Source organism: Adiantum capillus-veneris, chromosome 4, assembly GCF_014529385.1.
Source record: "Adiantum capillus-veneris isolate H3 chromosome 4, ASM1452938v2, whole genome shotgun sequence".
In the NCBI taxonomy this organism is placed as follows: domain Eukaryota; kingdom Viridiplantae; phylum Streptophyta; class Polypodiopsida; order Polypodiales; family Pteridaceae; genus Adiantum; species Adiantum capillus-veneris.
Window position 1 is genome coordinate 76,616,316 of NC_140934.1, and position 22,380 is coordinate 76,638,695.

The 22,380-nt window shown below is 43.7% G+C and overlaps 1 protein-coding gene across 1 annotated transcript in view; it reads left to right on the forward strand.

Annotated features, from left to right (window-relative positions):
• The first annotated feature begins 10,579 nt into the window (after positions 1-10,579).
• The window catches only part of LOC147459446 (Ribosomal protein S18), an 84,684-nt gene continuing 72,883 nt past the window's right edge, over positions 10,580-22,380 (forward strand). The window contains exons 1-2 of the mRNA XM_086510720.1: positions 10,580-10,966; positions 11,089-11,615. Of these exons, the coding sequence (XP_086366846.1) occupies positions 10,792-10,966; positions 11,089-11,615 (702 nt within the window). The 5' untranslated portion in view covers positions 10,580-10,791. The remainder of the gene's footprint in view (positions 10,967-11,088; positions 11,616-22,380) is intronic.

Sequence of the window (22,380 nt, forward strand, 5' to 3'; positions counted from 1 at the left end):
GCAATGTCGGTACTGGCCCAATTGTGGATGAATTTGCTGAGACCTTTGCAGGTAGATCTATTTACTCCATGGGTGATCTTTATTCAGGATATGATAAATTCCAGTTAGCTTTGGAGAGCAGGGATCTTACTACAATGTGTACTCCTCTTGGTTTGGTAAGGATGTGCACTCTGCCACAGGGTGCTACTAATTTTGTAGCTCATATGATGAACGGCATGAATAATGTATTAAGGGACTTTATCCCACATGTTACTATGCCTTGCATTGATGATCTACCAATTAAGGGTTGTGAGGAAGGCTCAAAAGATGAGGCAAAAGATCAGAAGGGGTGTCGCCAGTTTGTTGCTCAACATATTGCTGACTGTGATCCTATTTTATTGAGGCTTGAAGAAGTTAACTTAACACTTTTAAGTCAAAAATCAACTTTTGGTGCTAAGGAGGTCTTAATTGTGGGACATATGTGCAGTTCTAAAGGTAGAAGGCCGAGCCTAGCAAAAGTTGAAGCTATCCAAAAGATGAAGGAAACAAGCTCTTCGGTTACTGAAGTTCGTCGATTCTTGGGTGCATGTGTGTTCGATCGTATTTGGCTAGCACACTTTGCTCATGTTACAGAGGTGTTGTATCAATTGCTAAGGAAAGGTAAAAGGTTTGTTTGGGAAGAAGTTCACACACAAGCTATCAAGAAATTACAGAAGATGCTTCTTGAGGCTGCGACCTTGAGGAAAGTCGACTACAAATGCGAAAGGTCAGTTATTTTAACAGTTGACACTAGCCCGACAAGTATTGGATGGGCTATAGGTCAAGATGATGCAAAAGGACACAGGTATGCAGTAAGATTCGGAGCCAAGGTGCTCAATGCTCATCAACAAGGTTATCCACAGGTTAAGAGGGAACTTTGGGGCATTGCTACTACTCTAAGGACTAATAAAGAATACTTTATTGGAGATTCTGTCATGGTAGAGATAGATTGCTTGCCACTGATAGGGATGATTGCAAACTGCTCTACTCCAGACATTGCCATGCTACGATGGATAGCCTATATTAAGTCTCTTAATCCTGAATTTTGTCATATTGCAGGTAGAGATAATCCTGTTGCAGATATGTTATCAAGAGCCAGGTTTGAAGATGAAGAAGAGATGCTGACCACAACTGATGATGTTGGCTTGAAGTTCTACACGTCCTCTTATCTACATGCCAATTGTGGTAATATGCTCATGTTTTTGAAGTATTTTCTGAAGAGTTTTATGACGGAGAGTGGATTATGATTGGCCGCTACCTAAGTACTCTCACTAGACAAGAAGGGTGGAGTAACCAAGATTACAAGAGGATCAGGAAAAAGGCCTATGGCTATTTCCTGAAAGATGGACATTTATGGAAGCAACCGTAGCACCCAGGAGGGGTACCACAACGGTTTGTTTGTGATAAAGCAACTCAACAGTAGGTGATCAAAGAGTTCCATGAAAGTATATGGGCTGGACACAGAGGAGTCTGGGAAACCTTGTCAAGATTAAAGACGGTATTGGTGGAAATGTATGTACAAAGATGTGGTTCAATTTGTGGAAACATGCTTAATATGTCAACAATACTCTAATGTACGACATAGAGATGGATTGCATCCCACCTATCCACTGGCTATGCACTACAAGTGGGTGGTGGACCTTATTATAATGTTAGTAGGAGTGTGGCAGATAAGGTATATTGTTCTTGCCAGAGAAGATCTTACTAATCAGGTTGAAGGCAGACCTTTGCATACCAAAGCTACCAGTTCAATATGCAATTTCTTGCTTGAAGATGTTATCCCCAGGTACGGATGTGTTGGCAGGATTACTGCAGATAGAGGAGAGTTGGATGCAGATGAAGCTCGAGAGTTTTTTGCTCGTATGGGCATTAAACTCGCTCTCACTACAGCATATAATACAAAAGGTAACGGGAAAAGTGAAAGAGGACATCCGCCTATTGTTAAAGCTTTAGCGAAGGCGTGTGAAGGATATATTGGTGATTGGCCTAAACTCTTGCCATTTGCTTTATGGACGGATCGCAGTATACACAGTTCTGTTATAGGTTTTATGCCATTTGAATTGATGCATGGGCACAAACCCATTATGCCTATAGAGGAAGCTGTTATGACTTGGACCATAATGCCATGGGAAGAAGGTATGTCTACTAAAGACTTGCTTGCTCTACGTATTCGCCAGCTTGAGAGGCGTCAAGAGGATATTGAACAAGCTAAAGAGAAGCTTAAGGAGGCAAGACTGAAGAATAAAGCAGCATTTGATGGAAAGCATAGACTACGACCACATGCTATCAAAGACGGTGACTGGGTACTTGTCTATGATAGTAGCTTGGAGAATCAATATATTGCTATGCGGAAAATGGTTAAATGGTGGTTTGGACCATATGTGGTGCTACATGTTTTTGATAATGTGACATATCAATTATGCGAACTTGATGGCACTATGCTCAAGGTGCCTATTGTCAGGAAAATAGATCAAGCTATTCAAGAAGCGAGAAGGCGAGATTGTTCTTGAAGATTCCCATTCAGATCCACCTCCAGAGGATCATGTTATGTATACATCAGATGATATGTCTGATGATGATTTTGATGAAGCTGATTAAGTGCAATTGGCACAGACCGGAGGCTGTGCAGGTTCAGAGGAGGTGGATGTCGTGCCGCTCCGCTCCCATGATAAGAAAATGAGCAAAGGGATGCCAATCAGGTGTATTTGAATCCTACATGACTATTTAGCAATAATAAAGGCTTGCTAACAAGTCAATTTTAAGTTAAAAGTGTGCCAGATGTGGCTCTAAGGGCCAAAAGATGTCTCGGTAATGCTAAACAGTGAGTATGCTTGAAGTGGTCATAGCTGGGATTTTATTAATCAAAGTTGAAGTACTCGAAGTGCTCTATAGGCTTGTCTTTACGGCTCGTCAATCGGAGCTACGGATAAGAAGTTATGACAATTTTAAGTTGAGTTAGTAGTAGATCCATACCGGATTGGGCAGCAGCTAATAAAAGGTCGAAGACGATAAGAATGCATGTGTCCAAAGTGCTCACTTCCAAGAGCATGTCGGTCTTTTCAGTTTGTCAATCGGGGTTTCGGTTGGCAAGATATGGCCAGTTTAAGTATCATCGGGGGCCGATTCCAAACCGCTCTAGTCGCCTTGATCAGTCAAGTTCATCTGGTAATTTTTGAGCTTCAGACAGATTCTGGGAAATGGAGCTGTCATAGCAAAATTAACCGCAACTGAAGGCCCGTCTCCACTAACAGTGTATTTTTGAATTAGCCAGTGTACATGCTGCAATGCATTGCTCGATATGTATGCCAAATGTGGCTGTTATGAAAGCATAAAAGGATTTTGATGAGTTCATTGTGCAGTCCCAATATGTATGCCAAATGTGGTGCCCTTAAAAAATCCAAGGGTCACCCACTAAACTGTGGCCACCCAAGGGCCATGGGCAATATGTGAGCCAAATGTGATGCCCTTCAAACATTGGCCAAGGGCCACAACCTATGGCCGCCCAAAGGCAACCAAAGGGAGGCCGCCCACCCACAGGAGATTCAATGGTCGCCCATTGTAAACAAACTAGGGCTTAAGTGTGGAGGAAAAGAAAATAAAAAGGAAGTCTGGCGTGAACAGGTAGCGAGGGACGCGCAGGAAGGAAGGGATGCACTCGCGTTGACCGTATCGAGCATCGGATGAGCTCGCCACAATGACGAATGTTGCTCAAGAGCTCCTCGCACAACAATTCGGCACTGGTTGCGACATTTTTCGTGAAGGTCAAAAATCGGGTTGCCACATCATAGGGTGGCTACCCATTAGTGACATCACTAATGGGTTGGCTATTTTTAGAAAGTAAGGGCATGCAACCCATAAAAAAAGGGAAGACGGCTCTTTTAACTCTCCTCTTCTTTTCATTCATCTTCTTCTCCGGAAAAGCAAGCTCTAAGCCAAAGCCTCTCTAATCTCCTTAGCCATCATAAGCTCTAGGCCAAGCTTCCATAAGCTCTCTAAGCCATAAGCCTCTCAAACTCATTAGCTTTGATGATCTTAAGCCTAAGCACTCTAAGCCAAAACTCCTCGAATCTCCAAGCCATGATAATCCTAACCTTGAATCTCAGAAGCCATCTTAACCTTAAGCTCTTCAAGCCAACTTTGCTCTCGATCTCATTGAGCAATCCTAATCATAAGCTCTAAGCCAAGCCTCTCAAACTCATTAGCCATTAGAATCCTAACCTTGAATCCCAAGCCATCATAGTCCTAAGCTCTAAACCAAGCCATAAATACTAAGCCGAACACCTTAAGCCGAGAACCTTAAGCCAAATCAGACCACCGAAGGCCACTGGAAGTCGAAGCTCCTAAAGCCATAGCGGGAAGAAACAGAAGGAAAACGAAGCAGTTCAAGGCAGTTCAGTAATGATTTTCTTGATTAGCACTTGGATTAAAGCAGGATAATCCTTGTAAGGAGCATAAACTCCTCCATTAATATTTGATTAAAACAGGGGTACTGTTCAATATTTGATTTGAGTTATCAAGTTTCAATCTGTCTGTTTTAAGCTTTGTCTTCATTATTTGCGTATGCTGCAACTCTTTCCCTCACACCTCTCACAGCCAAGGGCCCCGTGCCTTCCCGGCTCACCTTTCGAATACAGATCCTCTGAGATTCTCGCCGCCGATGTGGCCGCAATGCCTGATCACTCACTCTCTCTCTCTCTCTCTCTCTCTCTCTCTCTCTCTCTCTCTCTCTAGCATACACACACACATACACGAAGGACAAGGAGACAGAGATGGAGCAAGAGCACTTCTTAGCTTACATGTACCTCAGAGAATGAGGATTTTTAGGTCAAATTGACCTTTTATAAGAGTTCGATCCATTCACACATGGGCGCCCACAATGGCCGGTTGTTCCACAAATATTGTCAAAATAAGATAAGTGGTGCGCTTCTCATCGGCGATCACCTACACATGTATTGGACCAACAAGCCCGATCCATGACTCTACCAAATAAATAATACGGTGTCCGTCGTAGGTGATAGGGTGTCCGTGAGGGTTAACAATGGTTATGACATGCGAGTGTCCACAAGTGGTTTTTGTTTCATGCTCAACAATTCATGCATATCATGGTTGAGCAAGAAGCAAGCTATTGTGGCCACTTCTAGTTGTGAAGGTGAGCATATGATAGTCTTCATAGCTATGGTTGAGTGTGTATGGATCAAACACTTTATGGATGAATTGGGTGTTGGCCAAAACATCATCTACACTGATAGTCAGAGCACATTGGCAATTGCCAGAAACCCACTTTTTCATGCTCTCACAAAGTACATTGAGGTGTATTATCACTATGTCAGAGAGAGACTTTCAGCAAGAGTGTTGGCGGATTCAATGAACACGCATCCACTTAGCCGAAAACCACATTTCTACTTTGTTATTTTTTGAGCTAGTGCAGCTACACTATGTGTAAATCCAAATTCCAGAGTAGTAGGTCAATTCTTTGAGTTATAATTTGTTCATGATGATAGTAAAGGCCCATGTGAGCTGGCCACTGGCTGTTTAGAAAGCCCTAGATATAAATGACAATAACTTTAATGTGCAAGGAGGCTTATCTTTTGAGGAATAAGAAGCTCTACTATACGTACGCTTAAGTGACTTCTCAGCTCAAATTCGTAATCGACATAACTAATGATTGGGTAATCTGATTTTGATTTTGAAACTTGCATTGTGTTCCTCTTTCCATGCTCTTTCATTCAAGTGTAAGCATTTTCAATTTTTTTGAGGTTCACGACTACACGTTAGTGAGCTTAATCTTCAAATTTGAGTGTTTAAATCATTATTTTTTGACGCTTCGACCATATGAGAGTGTTTCTAAACCATAGGGTGACCTTTTTCTATATGTTGCAATTTTTAGGACCTTGATCATGGTACCTTGCCAGATTGCAACCAGAATTGGTAGGATAGTGTCCCTAGGCCTCTTATACCTCCTCCTAAAGTTTCATTGCATTTTGACTTTGTCTGAATGCCAAAATGGCACGACGATCGAGAGAGATGAGAAAGAACATAGGCAAATTTTCCGATCATTCAGTGGTGGTTTGCTTGTTGAGGTGTTGCATTTTCTTGTCAGGTTCACTTCTTGAGGACTGACAACCTTAAAGAGTCTTCGTGCCCCATCCGAATCACTTCCTTGAGTATTGACATATTATGCTAGTGCTAGATAGTTATGCTGTAGACGTCCGCCATGATGACTTGCTAACATTGGCATCGTTGCCGAGGAATGATCCTTAGATGGTAAGTGACCTAGTGTGTATTGAGAACACTCTTTTCCAGAGATTCGTCTTTCCATTCTGATAACACCTTAGCAGCGAAGCAGCTAGACACAAAGTTAGTGCTTGATAGAATCTAGAAGTAGGAGACTTGCTAGAACTATTTTTGAGAGGTAAAGAGAGTTGTGAGTGAGAGCCAAAAGCATTTCCTTCTTCAATTTTCTTGTTGCTTTCAGAGTGTTGTACCGTTTTTCGTTATGACCTTTATTTTTGTTTTTTGTTTGTTTTTGTTGTTGGTAGATTCATTTCAGTACGTAGGAGTGGGGTAATGAGAAACTACAACCATCAAATTTGGGTTGAAAGAGATGTACAGCACGAGAGTTACCACAAGATAAGAGACCCTCAGTTCTCTTCATTGAGGGCTTGAGGAATGAGACTCTCATGAAGGACTTGCATTTGAAAGCATGCAGGACCTTTGAGCAAGTCACTAGAGAAGCCCTATATCTAGTTGACAATTGTAAGGCTTACAGAGAGGATAGGGATGATGAAAACAAAGTGATGAGTAGCACCTTTTCCACAACGAGCAAATCTGTCGAGAATTGATTAAGCGGTCAAGGAGGCGATTAGAAGGATGAATCAAGGCTACAAACAAAACCAAATTGTACAACAATCTCAAATGAGGAGATGTGAGAATGATGGAGGGGATCATCCCACCCCATAGTGTAACACTCAAACAAAACCACAACATATGCAAGGGCAACAATCACCTCTTCTGAATGATGGTAGAGTGGTAGTCAACTACTCTCAACCAATGTATGTGCCTCAACCAATGAGAAATTAACGTTCCATGGACGATAACACGCTTATGTTCATAGCCAATCAAGAGTGTGGTTCAAAGACCGTTCTGACCAGGCAAGAACAACCATCGGCTGCACCAATAGCTACAAGACAAATAGGACCATGCTACGAGTATGGAGATAATCATTGGCCAAGAGATTGTCCTCATTGGGCAAAGAATGTAGAGGTATTTGGATATTGTTTAAAATATATTGTTACGCACACGATTCCTAATTGTCCAAAACATTCAAACAACAAGGGAAAAACAACAATGAATGTTGTAGGAGTGATGCCTTCTTCAAGTGGATCTGAGCTAGAACCCATAGTTTCTATAAATGTGATGACAAGGACTCGAGCTCAAGAAGCTACCAAAAATGCACTTGTCGAGGATGAACCTAAATTGCCTATTCAAATAGAAATAAAGAACTTATCAGTGAGGACTGGAAGAAAATTGTGGAAAGCCAAACGCGAAAAACTAAAAGCAGAAAGGCTAAAAGAGAAAACAGATCTAGAAATCGAGTTGCAACAAACCAAAGAGTAGCTGAAACAAGAAAAGGAAAACAAGGAATGAACGAAAAAAGAGAAGTCATCCAAACTTTCATCGAGAGGTTCGGTCTTGGTAGAAAAAGTTAATGAGTAACTAGATGTTATGTTGTAAGCTTATGAGGCTAGAGACTGAAACCCAATTAGACATTAGAACAAAGGTTGTTGATCTATTTGCATCCTAAAATTGAAACCAAACGAATGGAAAGGTGCAGAAGGCTCATAGAGACAGCTCAAGCTCTATCCCTGAACAAGTAATACCTGTGCCAAAAAAGGAGAATGCAAGCGCACTAGAAGAAAACAAAATGCGCGAAGCATCACAACAGGAGAATGAAAAGTTATTGGATACAAGGGTAGTAGCTAACACGACGAATGAGGCCAAATCTCGGGAGATACAACCTATTCTTGAAGTGGAAGATCCATGACCACAATCCTTATGGGAGACGATTAGAAATTGCAAAGATGGCATTGCTACTTTACATTTGGCACCTGTCCCTAAAATCAACATGGAACATGAACTTTTCCAAGGAGATATCCGATCTCTATATGGAGATGCCAGGTCAAACCACACTCTTTACAGACTTTTCCATCCTTCAGAGGAGAATACGAGACAAAATTGGAGGTTAGAGTGATACATTCTTAGTGGAAAGCCACACCAAGAATGATGGATACCAAAATCTTGCACGAATTGATATCTTCTCCTATACAATGCAAGAGTAGGGGCTCTCAGTTGGTGGAAAATGAGAAAAGCTCTCAATAAATGAGAATATTCGCTTCAACGCGCAGAGAGCGTGAGAGAAGGTCGCACGGGGGGGGGGGGGGGGGCAAAGTCTCTCAAAGAGGAGGCAGAGGCATGGTGAAGGAGGGGAGCTGGGCAGTGTAAAACTCCCGCAAGAGAGGAACGGCCGCGCGCAGGGAAGCCGGTAGCTGTGGGCGTCGCTCCTGCGCTCTCTTTTGTATAAATATGGGTTGTTGGCTGGGACAGCATCAAGCCGAGGCTGGGTTGGTTACGCTAGCATCTCTTGAGGTCATTTCGCGCAGCTGCTTGTGTTCGAGTTCTTCGTTCCCTCCCTTTTGTAGGGATAAGTCGCATGAGAGAGATCTCAAGTCGGAGCGTTAGCATTCGGAGCGGATCTTGAGGAGGTATCGCAAGACTAAATGAATAAGATTACTCTCTCAGAGTTGCTGAAAATTAGACCGCATCTATGGGGCTAAATGGGCAAAAACTTGAAAAAAATGGGGATGAAAATCCATCCACAAGATAAACTTGTAGATGAAATTATGGAACAAATCAACCAAAGAGATCAAAAGTGAAGCTCGTGCTAGAGAATAAGGTCGGTTACTACTACGAAGGAGAAGAAGGAAACAAACCTTACCGCTAGAGTACAAGAGAGTAAAAATGATAGCAATACTAGACAGCGAGGCTGGAATAGCCATTGCTACGAAGGGAATTTGGGAGAAATGGGGAAGACTAGCTCTTAGGAAAATGCACATGAAGTTGCAGTTAGTAGACGGATACATGGAGAGACCCTTAGGGATGCTAGAATAAATTATTGTATCCTCTTGCAGAATAGAGCACGAGCACACTTTTGCTATAGTTGACTTAGTGCCATCAATGTCCAAGTGAGTGGAGCCATCCCACACAATGCACGCCCAGTTTTCTATAAGAGATATTTTCATATTTGATGCTGATGCCAAGCAAAGAATAGAAGATCCTTCATCACTCGTTCGTAGGCATAATTTGTCTTTCAAATTCCTCCATCGCTTCAAATTAAGCAAGCCCGTGCTATCACATGTCTTGATTTTTTGCAAGCTTATGTAGCGATCGCTTTTCAAAGAATGTATCATTAAGTCATAGCTTGTTGTATTGAAGGAATAGAATTTAGGACAAACATATTGCCTTGATCGAGCGGAGAGAAAAAGTTACCATCATTCACGAGCTCCATACCTATTGTAGTGGGCATAGTTGGAGGTGGATCTTCTTGATCCTCATATGACTACTCCAACATGTGGAACTAGAAGAATCATTATCTTCGGTAGTCTGTTCGTAAGAGATCCATACTTTCCCATCGCGGCACACCATGCAGTGTTTTCTAATGCAAGTGCATCCATGTGTCTTTTTTCTGAACTCTTTCATGTAATTATACCAACAAAGCCATGCACAATACTATGGGGCAGACCAAGATCACACAATGGACCACACTATGATCACAAAATTGATCACTTAGGGATCTTAGAGCACAATACTATGGGATAGACCAAGATCACACAATGGACAACACTATGATCACAAAATTGACCACTCAGGGATCTCAACGTTAAACACTTGCAGCATACTCAAAGAGTTTGATCACGATGGTATCACCACTCGTTCACAAAACTTCCACAACGTAAAGAGGTCCGAGAGAAGGTAAGGGCCTTGGATTTTGAGAGCACGTAAGTACTAAGGGTTCTGTTGAAGCAAAAATATGGAAGTACTTGAGTCTAAGATGTGGGGCAAATAGCAAGAATGCTAATGCCGCCTCTTTATTAGCAAGGAGTGCATTTTGAAATCCGTGTGTTGTCATGCCAATGATCGCGCTCACCATCCCTTTAATGCCGCACGACTTCTTTTGGCTGCTTCTGCGATCACAACAGTCAACTGCTCACACCGTGATCACATTGAGATCAAGACAAAGGCAACAACCTAGATTAAACTGAAAAAGCGTGCCCAACTTCCTTCGTTGATTCCAACTAAATGGATCCGTATCAATAAGTAACGAGAGTTGCCCACCACCCCTTTGTTAGATGGCTAGGGCCCTTTCCATGCATGCCATACAATCAATGAAAGCACTATGAAAACCTAGCCCATTAGTTCTCCAGCTTTTTAAAGGGTGTGCACGGTTCAGAACCTTTTGGGCGCTTGCCAATTTTGGAAGAGGGGGTAGTGAGACCGTCACCTCTAATTTTCTAAACTTATGGGGGCCGGCTATCTCGCAAAAATGGATGTGACTTGAGACCATCTCCAATAAGTACACAAAATACATTAACTTTGACTCTATGAAGCAGTAATCAAGTCTGAGCAGTGAGCACTCAGCATGTTTATGGATCCTCTTGTCACGCTTGTTACCCTTGCACATTAGGGGCTAGGTCTGCACATCTTGTTTCAACAGGTATGAGACTGAGGCTGATTGCGAGCGGTAAGTCGTTACGACAGGGCTGGTCACGGGCAAAATTTCGACAAAATGCAGGTATTGAGCACACCGGTGCTTTGTCGTTTCATTCCTCGTTCAGATGCAAGCATGGCCACCAGTACGATTTGAAGAGGCCATCAGGAGGCTTCACAATTGGTATGCCCATATAATTCTCTGCGTCAATCGCATACGTCCGAGCAGCGTTATTCATGCCTTTTTCTGCTCCATCTGGGGTGTGTAACCATTGGTACTCGCTTTGTTTTGCTTGATTGCTGCAGGTAGGCATCCTACCAACTGCATGCCTTCTAACACTTACATGGTCTCTCAAAGGCATTTTGCAAAAGGTCGTGATGATGATGATGATGAGGATATTCTTGATGATGTTGAGTCACGTCTGATGCGGGAAGATTATGAAGGAGATGGCAGGAGTATGGACTACTCGAGTCATGGTATAGGTGGTGCGAATTTTGATGATTATGGGGAATGGACAGAAGCCAGCTCTGAGGTGAAAAGAGAAGATGGTGCCCCCGATGAAGAGAAAGACTCTGATGAAGAGGGTTTAGAAGAGGGTTCTGATGAGGATTCGGAGTTGGATCCGGATGAGGATTCTGACACTCTCAATGAGCAGAGTGATGAAGAATTTGAAGATGAACAGACGGATGAGGAGTTTGATGAGCTGCTGGCCGGCACCCCTTTGTTTGACCCACCAGATATTGAGTTCCTCAGGCCAGAAGAACCTATACCTGAGTTCAGTTTTAGACCAGAGGGTCCTGTATATTATCCCGGCATGGAATATGAGCCAGAGGTAAGCTCATATTGTAGATCATCTGATGTGTCTTGAGGTGAAGAAGTTGAATTCATTTATAGCCAGTTTGAATCAAGGTCAAGGCATTTGCAACCTACTCTTTGAGTGTGTCTACGCATGCACACACGCATGCTTGCACTTGTGCTGGTGCATGTACCCATGCCAATGTGCTGATATCCCTGCCATACTCACATGAAAACACATTGTTGGTCCTTGGAATGAAATGAAACTCAAAACACTTCAAACGTTTCTCAACAAACAAGGTGATCAAACAACCACAAGGTCTTTTTGTTGGCCTGTTGAAGGGCAAAGGCCAGAGAGTTAGGTTCCCATTTTGGGTGATGTAAACATAGGAATCCAAAAAAAAAAGGTTTTTTGGCTGCAATTTTTTTTTTGATTGGGTGAAGGTCTCTAATTACATAGCCAAATTGTATAAGTAGTGATTACAACTCATGAGCGTGTCTTGAAATATGAAGATTCAAAGCTCATGAAAGTTAAAGGTAGTGAGTGCATTAAGTAACATGTTCAACAACTATAAGAAAGGTAAAAAAATATTGCTTTTCTATGACATAGAGTAAGAACTACCTCATTTTTGTGCTAATTTTTCCGATTTAATGCTTCTTTTAGTGCTAGGCTTCATTATGGCTGAGTCTGCCCTTGATCTCCGGAGTCGTGATAGAAACTCATTACGCTGAACTTTGTGTTGATGTATGCTCATGTGTGTGTGCGTGTGTTGGGGAGCATATGTTAGTACCTAGTTCTACACCCACTATTGGGCACCGACGACGTTAGTGGGGATGTCATGGTATTTAGTCAATACTATGCATGATGGAGCTGATGGTTATATTGTCTTGTGGGTGACTTACCATGGGTCTATACCTTGCACTTTCCTTCAAGGGTGAATCTGGGCTTATCCTGGATTCATCTAGGTATATAAGAATCAATTGGACACAAATTTGTGCTTTCTAGATCTGTGAGAAATGGTTGCTTACCAACACCATACTTGTTTATATTTGTGGTAGAGGCTATATCAGTTATTCTCTGAGCTCAGCAGTGTGCCTTGAGAGGTTTGGTTATGCCATTAGTAGAAGAACCAGATTTGGTGGATCAAGAGTATGCTGATGATACCTCGTTGTTCTTGTAGTATATGCCTCGCATATTGCAACTCGCAGAATGCTTGATGTTGATCGCTTGGCTAGTGGTGCCAACGTCAATTGGCTCAAGCTGTATGGCATCTTAGTGGGCTTTGATGACATTCCTACATGAGGGGTTTTAGAGGGTTTCACTGGGTTACGCCCCGGATAGATATAAACATGTACACATGCAGATATCTGGGTTTTCAGGTTGGAGTAGATATGATCGACAATCTAAGTGGAAACATTATTGCCATTAGTTCCAACTACCCTGAATGCTATATACTCTTGTACAATTGGTCGTATTCTTTATCAGACAACTTTTGATCGACTTTTTAAATCTCTCGACTAGGTAAATAATGAAATTGCTTGGTGCTAATCTTGTTACGCAAACCTATGCGGAGGTCCTCAAGAGTCTTAAGCTTCGGCTTAAGAGTCATTGTCAGGTGCAATGGAATTGAAATGGTTGACAAGATCTAGAATTTACACTTACACAAATCTTTACTTAGCACGAATGATGGTTTCTTTGAGTGAGAGAGAGAGAGAGAGAGAGAGAGAGAGAGGGACGACACATGATGGGGTCCCAACCAACCCCCTCAAGGCCCCCCCACACCGTTGCTGATGTGGTATTTGCTTTTGATTGCGTAAATGGAATGTACACACATGCATTGCCTCAAATGCATACTCTACTAACTCAAATGAGGAATGTTGCCGTGGTAACTCTTCAAAACGAAGCACCTTTGGGACTGATTTGATGAACCCTTGAATCCGTCTAGATGTGGGGTTGCAGATGGCCACCAAGAGGTAGATCTTGGGCTAAATTGCGCTCCCGATGTGAGAGGAATGAAGGATTGATGGTGGGATTTGCATTTTATGGTGGGATGCAAAAATGCAAATCTTGCTGCAAAAAGGCAGTAGATTTGACGTGCATAGCAGGACTGAAAATACAGCTGATGATGGAGCAAATGATGGACAACAATGTCATGTGACACACCCAACCCTATGTGTCCATGGACAAGCTACAACACAACAAGGGTTCAGTCAGTCTAGATTTAGAAGTGATTTGGCACTTTTGTGAGTCTATTCGCAGACCGTGCATGCCCAGACACTTAGTGTAGATGCGTATCCTTTGGCTGCACACAGCATGATCATAAGCATTCCCATCAGAATCCATCAGAATCCTTCAGGGGAATTTTCCAGTGCATTTAGCCTATTTTACCTATTTTTGACATTTTTCACTTATTATTTTTAAGTGACTTTTGTTGGAAAGTAGGTAGAGCAAATTGAGTAAGTTTGTATATAAGCAAGCCTAGACTAGCACTAATTGGCAGAAGAGGCAACAGGAGCACCTTCCTCAATAGGCAACTTCTCAGCAGAACCCAAGAAGCCTAGCGTTTTTGCTCCACGGCAATCACCTAGCGTTTTTGGACCAGATCAGCTAGCGATTTGCACTTGTAGATTTTGGTGACAGCAGAACATCAGATCAGCCTAGCGTTTTGCATTTGCAAGACAACCGGCGACAGATTTGCAGATTTTCAGCCCTAGCGTTTTTGCATCTGCAACATCACCAAGCGTTTTGCAGATTCACCGCAACGGAATATCAAGAAAGCTCAGTGTTTTTAGTTTTCAGCCTTTAGACCCTGTAGAAGAAGTCCCGAACCTCGCAGATCTCACCTTCCCGCAACAGATCCTCGCTGCATGGTCAGATCCCGCCAAGTTTGTAGATTCAGCCCGGAAAACACAGATTTCAGCATGCATTTTCAATGCGTCGTCGTCGCATCGTTGCCATTGACATCGTCACCGACATAGAGTCAGAATTTAGCAGATAAAGATTTGTAGATTTCAGGCATTAGCGTTTTCAGATTTCAACCCGTCTCGTCGTTGTCCTCATCATCGTCGACATCGTCGGCAAGTCCAAGCATTGTAGAGATTTGTGCAATCAATAGTAGACCGCTCTCGCCATAGAGAGTGGGGCCTTCAGAGGAGGGTTTTGACAACATTCTGGTGTCATTCTTCTCTCTCTATCTCTCAGTCTCAGCACCTTCATTCACAGTCTCATTCACTTTGTTTGTGATCATTTGCACTCTCTCACTAAAGGAACGGAAGGCTCTCCCTTCCTTAAGTAAAAGGAAACCTTGAGCACAGTTCGGAGCACTCATCTTGAGCAAAGTTCAACATTCACTTCCGTTGCACCTTACATTGGTATCAGAGCTTTGGCAGTGTTCTGTATCACTCAAGGAAAGAACCACATAATTTTTTTTGCTTGTTGAGGTCGCATGAACCCAAGACCTATTGGGCGTGTGGATTCCTAATCGTGTTTTTGAAGAGTGACAGGAAACCCAAGAAAGAAGTGCTTGTCCAGCCTCTCCTTGTGCCTCTTTCCACCCATTGAGAGCGGACCGTGCACTTAGCGGCCGGCCAATCGACGTGAGGTGGGAAAAAGAAACCTTGGTGTGAGCGCAAGGCCGCTAAGGGGTGCGCCCGCGGAAAAGAGCAGTACTCGGGTGAAGAGAAGATCCTTCTCTAACATAGATTGCAAGCGAAAGAAGACCCTCAAGACCCCCAAGACCCTCAATCACCTCAAGAACTCAAGACCCTCAAGAACCCAAGACCCACAAGAACCCAAGTTCCTCGTGAATTTAAGAACCCAAGACTTCAGTGGATGGTCATACTCGAAGTGAAATGGATACTTCGCTTGGAGGTGATGAGCATGGGAGTAGCGAAGAAGAATTTTCCCAACCAGGAGGTTTTTCTGATCCTCCCCCTTCCCCATCTACGCCAAGGATTGCACCAGATCCTATGGAGGCTTGTGGCAAGACGATGATGGACATGATGACAACATGGCACGAAGCAAGAATGGCAGCCATGGAGCGTGAGCGCGAGCAATTACGCTTGGAGGCCAAAGAATTTGATTGCAAGTACATAGAAAGAAAAACAGAATTGGATCGCAAGAACGTTGATCATTCTTCCTCTCTCATTTCTAATGTGCAGGCGAAGATCGAAGAGATCGGGAAAAGGAGACTCTCTTAGTCTTTTTTTCTCCCAAGCATGACACACACGATTTGCATGATGATAAGCATGATGATTTGCATGATCAAGATGTGATTTCTCACAAGCATTATGAGTTGCATGAAGATGATGGGATTGTTCACAAGGATGATGTGTTAGTTGATACTTTCTCTAGTGAAGCTAACCTCATTGCAGATTCAATCAGTCACGAAGACCCGATCTTGGCTCTCGAGCCTAGGTCCAAAGAACCCCTTCAGGAAGAACTGATCTTGGCTCTCGAACCTAGGTCCAAAGAACCCTCGCAGGAAGTATTATGTGTTTGCATGATTAGTCAGCACGCATTGTTCAAGTGTTTCATTCGTTACGCTTTCCTGTATTTTAGTCACTGTCTTTATGTGATCCCTGTTCCTAGGCATGACATATTGTACGTTGAGTACGTTTCACTCATGGATGAGCACGGATGTATGTGGATTTCTCATGAAAAGCTGAAAAGTATGCATTCAAGGAAGTCACATTCCATGTCTCTTCCTTGGCATGACACATTTGTTGAAAGAGCACATGAAAGAATGAGCACAAAGCATGGGCATTTCCGTTGTGAATTGCCACAGTCGATTGCCTTAGATCATAAGATCTCATTGTTTGCGTGTGTGTGGTGAACTGTTTGGCACTCTGTCTATTTGTTTATCTCCATTGCATGCTCAGTCTGTCTGGAAGACAGGGTTTTTTCCACTCACTTTACATGGAATAGGTATGTTCATGGTTTTGTGTTGGAAATGGCTTCAGGAATTTTCAGCCATGGAGATTCTTGAAGAAGAAAGAAGCATGACTCTCGACGAAGTTAAAGCATTGAAGGAGCCACAGAAGACTTTGTGTCGCTTTCGGCGCGGCCCAAAGAAGCAAGCGTTGCAGACCTTTATGAAGTTCAAGTACCGCACGACCCACACATCAGAGTGGACCGACGAAGAGTCCCTTCTAGGATTCCGGATGCTGTTGGCGATCTCCCTCGACGCCATACAATTCGGTACCAGTACCTCACTTTGAAAGGAGGGGATGTCACATGACACATCCAACCCTATGTGTCCGTGGACAAGCTACAACACGACAAGGGTCTAGTCAGTCCAGTCAGTCTAGATTTAGAAGTGATCTGGCACTTTTGTGAGTCTGTTCGTAGACCGTGCATGCCCAAACACTTAGTGTAGATGCATACCCTTTGGTTGCACATAGCATGATCATAAGTATTCCCATTAGAATCCATCAGAATCCTTCAGGGGAATTTTCCAGTGCATTTAGCCTATTTTACCTATTTTTGACATTTTTCACTTATTATTTTTAAGTGACTTTTGTTGGAAAGTAGGTAGGGCAAATTGAGTAAGTTTGTATATAAGCAAACCTAGACTAGCACTAATTGGCAGAAGAGGCAACAGGAGCACCTTGCTCAACATGCAACTTCTCAGCAAACCCAAGAAGCCTAGTGTTTTTGCTCCACAGCAATCACCTAGCGTTTTTGGACCAGATCAGCCAGCGATTTGCACTTGCAGATTCCGGTGACAGCAGAACATCAGATCAGCCTAGCATTTTGCATTTGCAAGACAACCGGCGACAGATTTGCAGATTTTCAGCCCTAGCGTTTTTGCATCTGCATCATCACCCAACGTTTTGCAGATTCACCGCGACGGAACATCAAGAAAGCTCAGCGTTTTCAGTTTTCAGCCTTTAGACCCCGCAGAAGAAGTCCCGAACCTCGCAGATGTCACCTTCCCGTAGTAGATCCTCGTCGCACGGTTAGATCCTGCTAAGTTTGCAGATTCAGCCCGGAAAACGCAGATTTCAGCATGCGATTTCAGCACGTCATTGTTGCATCGTCGCCATCGACATCGTCACCGACAGAGTCAGAATTCAGCAGATAAAGATTTGTAGATTTCAGGCATTAGCGTTTTCAGATTTCAACCCGTCTTGTCGTCGTCCTCATCATCGTCGACATCGTCAGCAAGTCCAAGCATTGTAGAGATTTGTGCAATCAATAGTAGACCGCTCTCGCCATAGAGAGTGGGGCCTTCAGCGGAGGGTTTTGACAACATTCTGGTGTTGTATTCTTCTCTCTCTCTCTCAGTCTCAGCACCTTCATTCACAGTGTCATTCACTTTGTTTGTGATCATTTGCACTCTCTCACTAAAGGAACGGAAGGCTCTCCCTTCCGTAAGTAAAAGGAAACCTTGAGCACAGTTCGGAGCACTCATCTTGAGCAAAGCTCAACATTCACTTCCGTTGTACCTTACAAACAATGGGAGCATTTGATGAGAAGTGTAAGGTGCAGCGGAAGTGAATGTTAATTGTGCTCAGGATCAGTGCTCTGAACTGTGCTCAAGGGACAAGGGTTCCTTTTACTTACGAAAGGGAGAGCCTTCGTTCTTCTTAGAGAGAGAGAGTGCAATGATCACAAACAAAGTGAATGCAAGTGTAAATGAGAATGCTGAGAATGAGAGAGAGAGAGGAAGATACGACACCAGACGGTCCTTAAACCCTCCTCCAAGGGCCCCCCTCTCTATGACGAGAGAGGTCTATGCTATAGATTGCACAAATCTGGTACAATGGTCTAGATGCAATGGACTTGCTGAGGATGACGACAATGATGACGACGTCGAGGATGGGCTGAAAACTGAAAATGCTAGGCCTGAAATGCTGAAATCTGCAAACAGCGGGTTGAAACTGAAAACGTTGGCTGATTTGACGGTACGGTGAGGATCTGCGGCGGGTAGGTGAGATCTGCGAAGCTAAGGGGTCGATCTGCAATGGCTAAGGGTTGAATACTGAAACGCTAACCTGCATGGCTGGATCGGAGTGTTGATGATTGAAAACGCTAGGTAGTGTGCAGGATGCAAAAACGCTAGGCCTGATCTGCAATCTGCAACCACCGAGTACTAGGATCTGAAAACGCTAGCTGATCTAGGAAGTCCAAAAACGCTAGTCGTCTTGATGGCTGAAAACGCTAAGGTCCTCTTGGTCTTGTTGAGAAGATGCATTGCAAGTTCCTGAACTGTGTTGCTCTTTTGGCTTCTACTCGCCCCCCAATTGCTCCTTTTATAGTTGGATAATTCTAGGTCGAGCAATCTCCCCAACAGCCCCATGACCTTGTAAAAATGGCATCATAAATAAATAAATAAATATGCGTGCAACTGATTGTTCCCAAACTGCCAAGGGATTTGGGTGTACTGCTTGGACAATGCACATGCAGGTGGTACTGGGTTGTGCAATTAGAGGATATGCAACTACAATGCCTGGACATGCACGGCCTGCGCACAGGCTCACAAAGGTGCCTGAACACTTCCTAGGCTAACCTAAACCCTAGACCTAAGATAGCTTGTCCACATGCACATAGGGTTAGGTGTGCACTTGACAATCTTTCTTTTTAAAGCGAGGTACTGGTACCGAGCTGCATGGCTTCCTTGTAGTCTGTCAACAACTCTGGGTAGTCTTTGAATTCTTTATCGATCCACACTGCCTTGTGGGTTCCTCGATCCTTGAACTTCAAAAAGTAGTGTCGCACTTGCTTCTCTGAACCATGGCAAAACCGATGCAACAAGACTTGCTCCGGTTCCATGACTTCGGCTTCATCTATGATTTTTGGTTCTTCTTCTTAGGAAATATCCTTTGGAGGTGTACCCTGAAACACTTTCAACCAAGAAACATGGAAAACGATGTGCATTGACCATGAGTTAGGCAATTGCAATTCCGTAGAAACCTCATTGATCTTTTTAATGATAGGAAATGGACCATACATCCTGAAAGACAACTTAGGATACTCCTTTCCCACTTGCTTAAGACATTGCTTCATGATTCTCAAATAGACCCAATCCCCTTCCTTGATAGTAACATCCTGACGATGCTTGTTAGTGCTGTGAGTAAGACTCTTGAGCCTTGTTTAGCCGAAGCTTCACACTCTCAATAATCTCATCCAACGACTGACTTTCAGCATTGGCATTAGGCAATTGACTGACCGAGTGAGTCAAAAGTGACTGGAATGGACGGCCAAATGCTGCCTCATACTGAGTTCTACCAATGGCAGAGGAATAAGAGTCATTCAAAATTGCTTGGACCAATGGGAGATAGAGCTCCCAATGAGACTGTTGATTATGCACATATGATTTTAAAACATCAAAAGCCAACTGCTTGTAAATTTTTGTTTGACCATCTACTGTGGATGAAAAGCGGGTGAGAAGTTTACCTTTGTGCCAAAATTTTCAAAGAGAGTGCGCCAAAAATTTGACGTGACCTTAACATCCCTATCTAAAATGATCGACTTTGGCAAACCACAGAGGGGGTAACAATGCTTAATGAACAACCGTGCTACATCTTGTGCAATGACTGTGGGCAGTCTGTGGCCTTACATGGAATTAACATTCAAAATTTGCTGAAACGATCAACGATTGTCAAACATTGTGTGTTCCTTGCATGCAAACTAGGTGGAAGATTAGTCACAAAATCCATAGCGATATCTTGAAAAGGTCCTTCGGGAATAGGCAACGATGGTGCACTGTGTGACATAACGAAACACATCTTTTCGCATTTTAGGCCAATAAATTTTCTCCAAAGTGGTGTTCATTCCCCTGTGCCCACCCGTGAGAGTCATGAGTATTGTGCAATATGGATGTCTCGAGAGAGGGCAACACACATAGACGGTGACGAAAATACAACAAACCTTCACGATTGAGATAGTTGCTGGGCCCTTGGGAAGCAAGAGCCTGCAACCATTGCAAACTTTGACTCTGCATACTGATTCTTCATGCTGTCGAAAGAGACACCGTGAATAGAAACTATGGAACTTGACTCAAGAGCCAGGATCTGTCCTTTGCGACTTAACGCATCTGCAACAGGGTTAGCTTTGTTAGATTTACACCACTCTGCTGCTTCACACAGATCTAGGGCACTTGTACGGCTAGTGTCTCCGAGCTGGCCACCCATAACATAGGTTGTACCTTGTCCGGCCACCCGAGTTTGGGGCCGACTGTCCACTTGAGTTGGGCGCCCACCTTGGGCACTCTATATAGGGGGCTGGGGGGGGTACACAGTTCATTATCATTTGATCATTGTACGGTCTTCTGCTCTGGTAGTCAATGAGGGGCTGATCGCCCCCCTCTTCCTTACACTAGCGTTTTGTGTCTATTGTCTCTCTCTCTCTCTCTCCTGTCCTCTCTCACGCTTCCGCACACGTGCACTCTCACATGGTATCAACAGCTTTAGGCTCTCCATGGGATTAGCACTTCTGCAATAGGTTCTCCTCCCAAGGGATCACAATAGCCAGCGTTATTGGAAAGCATCAGGGTTTTTTGAAAATCTGCCAGCGTTTTGCAAAAAGTTGGGCAAGCGACGAAATCTGGAGTTTTTCATCGCAGAGGACCCCCCTCCACCCGTGTCTTTGCAAATCAGGCCAGCGTTTTTGCTTCTAGCTGCCAGCGCTACACTTTCTGGGCAATTTCATCGTCGGAAAACCCCTCCAATCCATCATCATTTTTGCTACCTCTTGCGTTTTTGGGGAGCACTTGCGTTTTTGGGATCTACTACGTTGTTAGCATGGAGGGGCAGCACTCAACTTCTCACCCACTGGATCTTGCCTTTCACATTGGCTTGGCATCCGGTGCCTTGCCGGCCCGTATCCTCTCCGTTTCCACCAGATTTCTGCCATACACCTGCTGTATTTTCTCTGTTTTCAGCCCACCTGGGGCTGTGACATTGATTCACCACCCTCCCTACACCCTCCGCACCGCACCGGACCATGCCGGAGCGTACTAGCACGCTGAAAATCGCTGGACAGCAGCGTTTTCATCACCTTGGACAGAAGCCACATGGTTTGTTTTTTTCATAGAGGATGAAGTTATGTCTTGCCAGGACACCATCTGGTGGTGGTCCTTGCGGTCTCTCAGCGATTGCTACAGTACACGGTAGCTTCGACATCCGCTTGATCATCTACGGGCGTACGATCCTTGGGAGATCCATACGTTCCAGCCATCATTCGACGGTTGCGCACTCCTAAGGGGTGGTGACGTGTGGTTTGCTATGGACACACCTTGGAATGCATTTGAATCTTCCAAGTATTGGGCAGCTTGAGTCAAAAGGAGACATCATTTTTCTTTTCTTTAATCTGGAAAGGGCCATAATATCTCATGCTAAGCTTTGGAAAAAGTCGCTCCGTTCCCTTTCGTTTCCTTACGTGTGCCTTCTCAAAACGTAAGAGCACCCAATCGTCTTCCTTTAATTTCAAATCTCGTTGATGTCGATCTGTTGCCTTCTTATGTCGTTCTTGAGATTTCTCTAAAACGGACCTTGGCAAAAGCAGTGTCCAAGTCCCTCGTGTATTGGTCTGCTTCAAAAATCCTTTAATTATCTCAAATGGCACCTTCCCCATCGAAGAGTGAACTGTGTTGTTGTAGGCAAATTCCACCAAAGGCAAAAAAAATTCCCATTGAGTCTTCTGGTCAGAGATGTAAGACTTCAATAAATGAGAACAACTGAATTTGCAATCTCAGATTGCCCATCTGTCTGTAGGTGGAATGATGACGAGAACTGCAACCGTGTGCCAATGTTCTCTCAAATAGCCCTCCAAAACAAACTCGTGAATCGGGGATCTC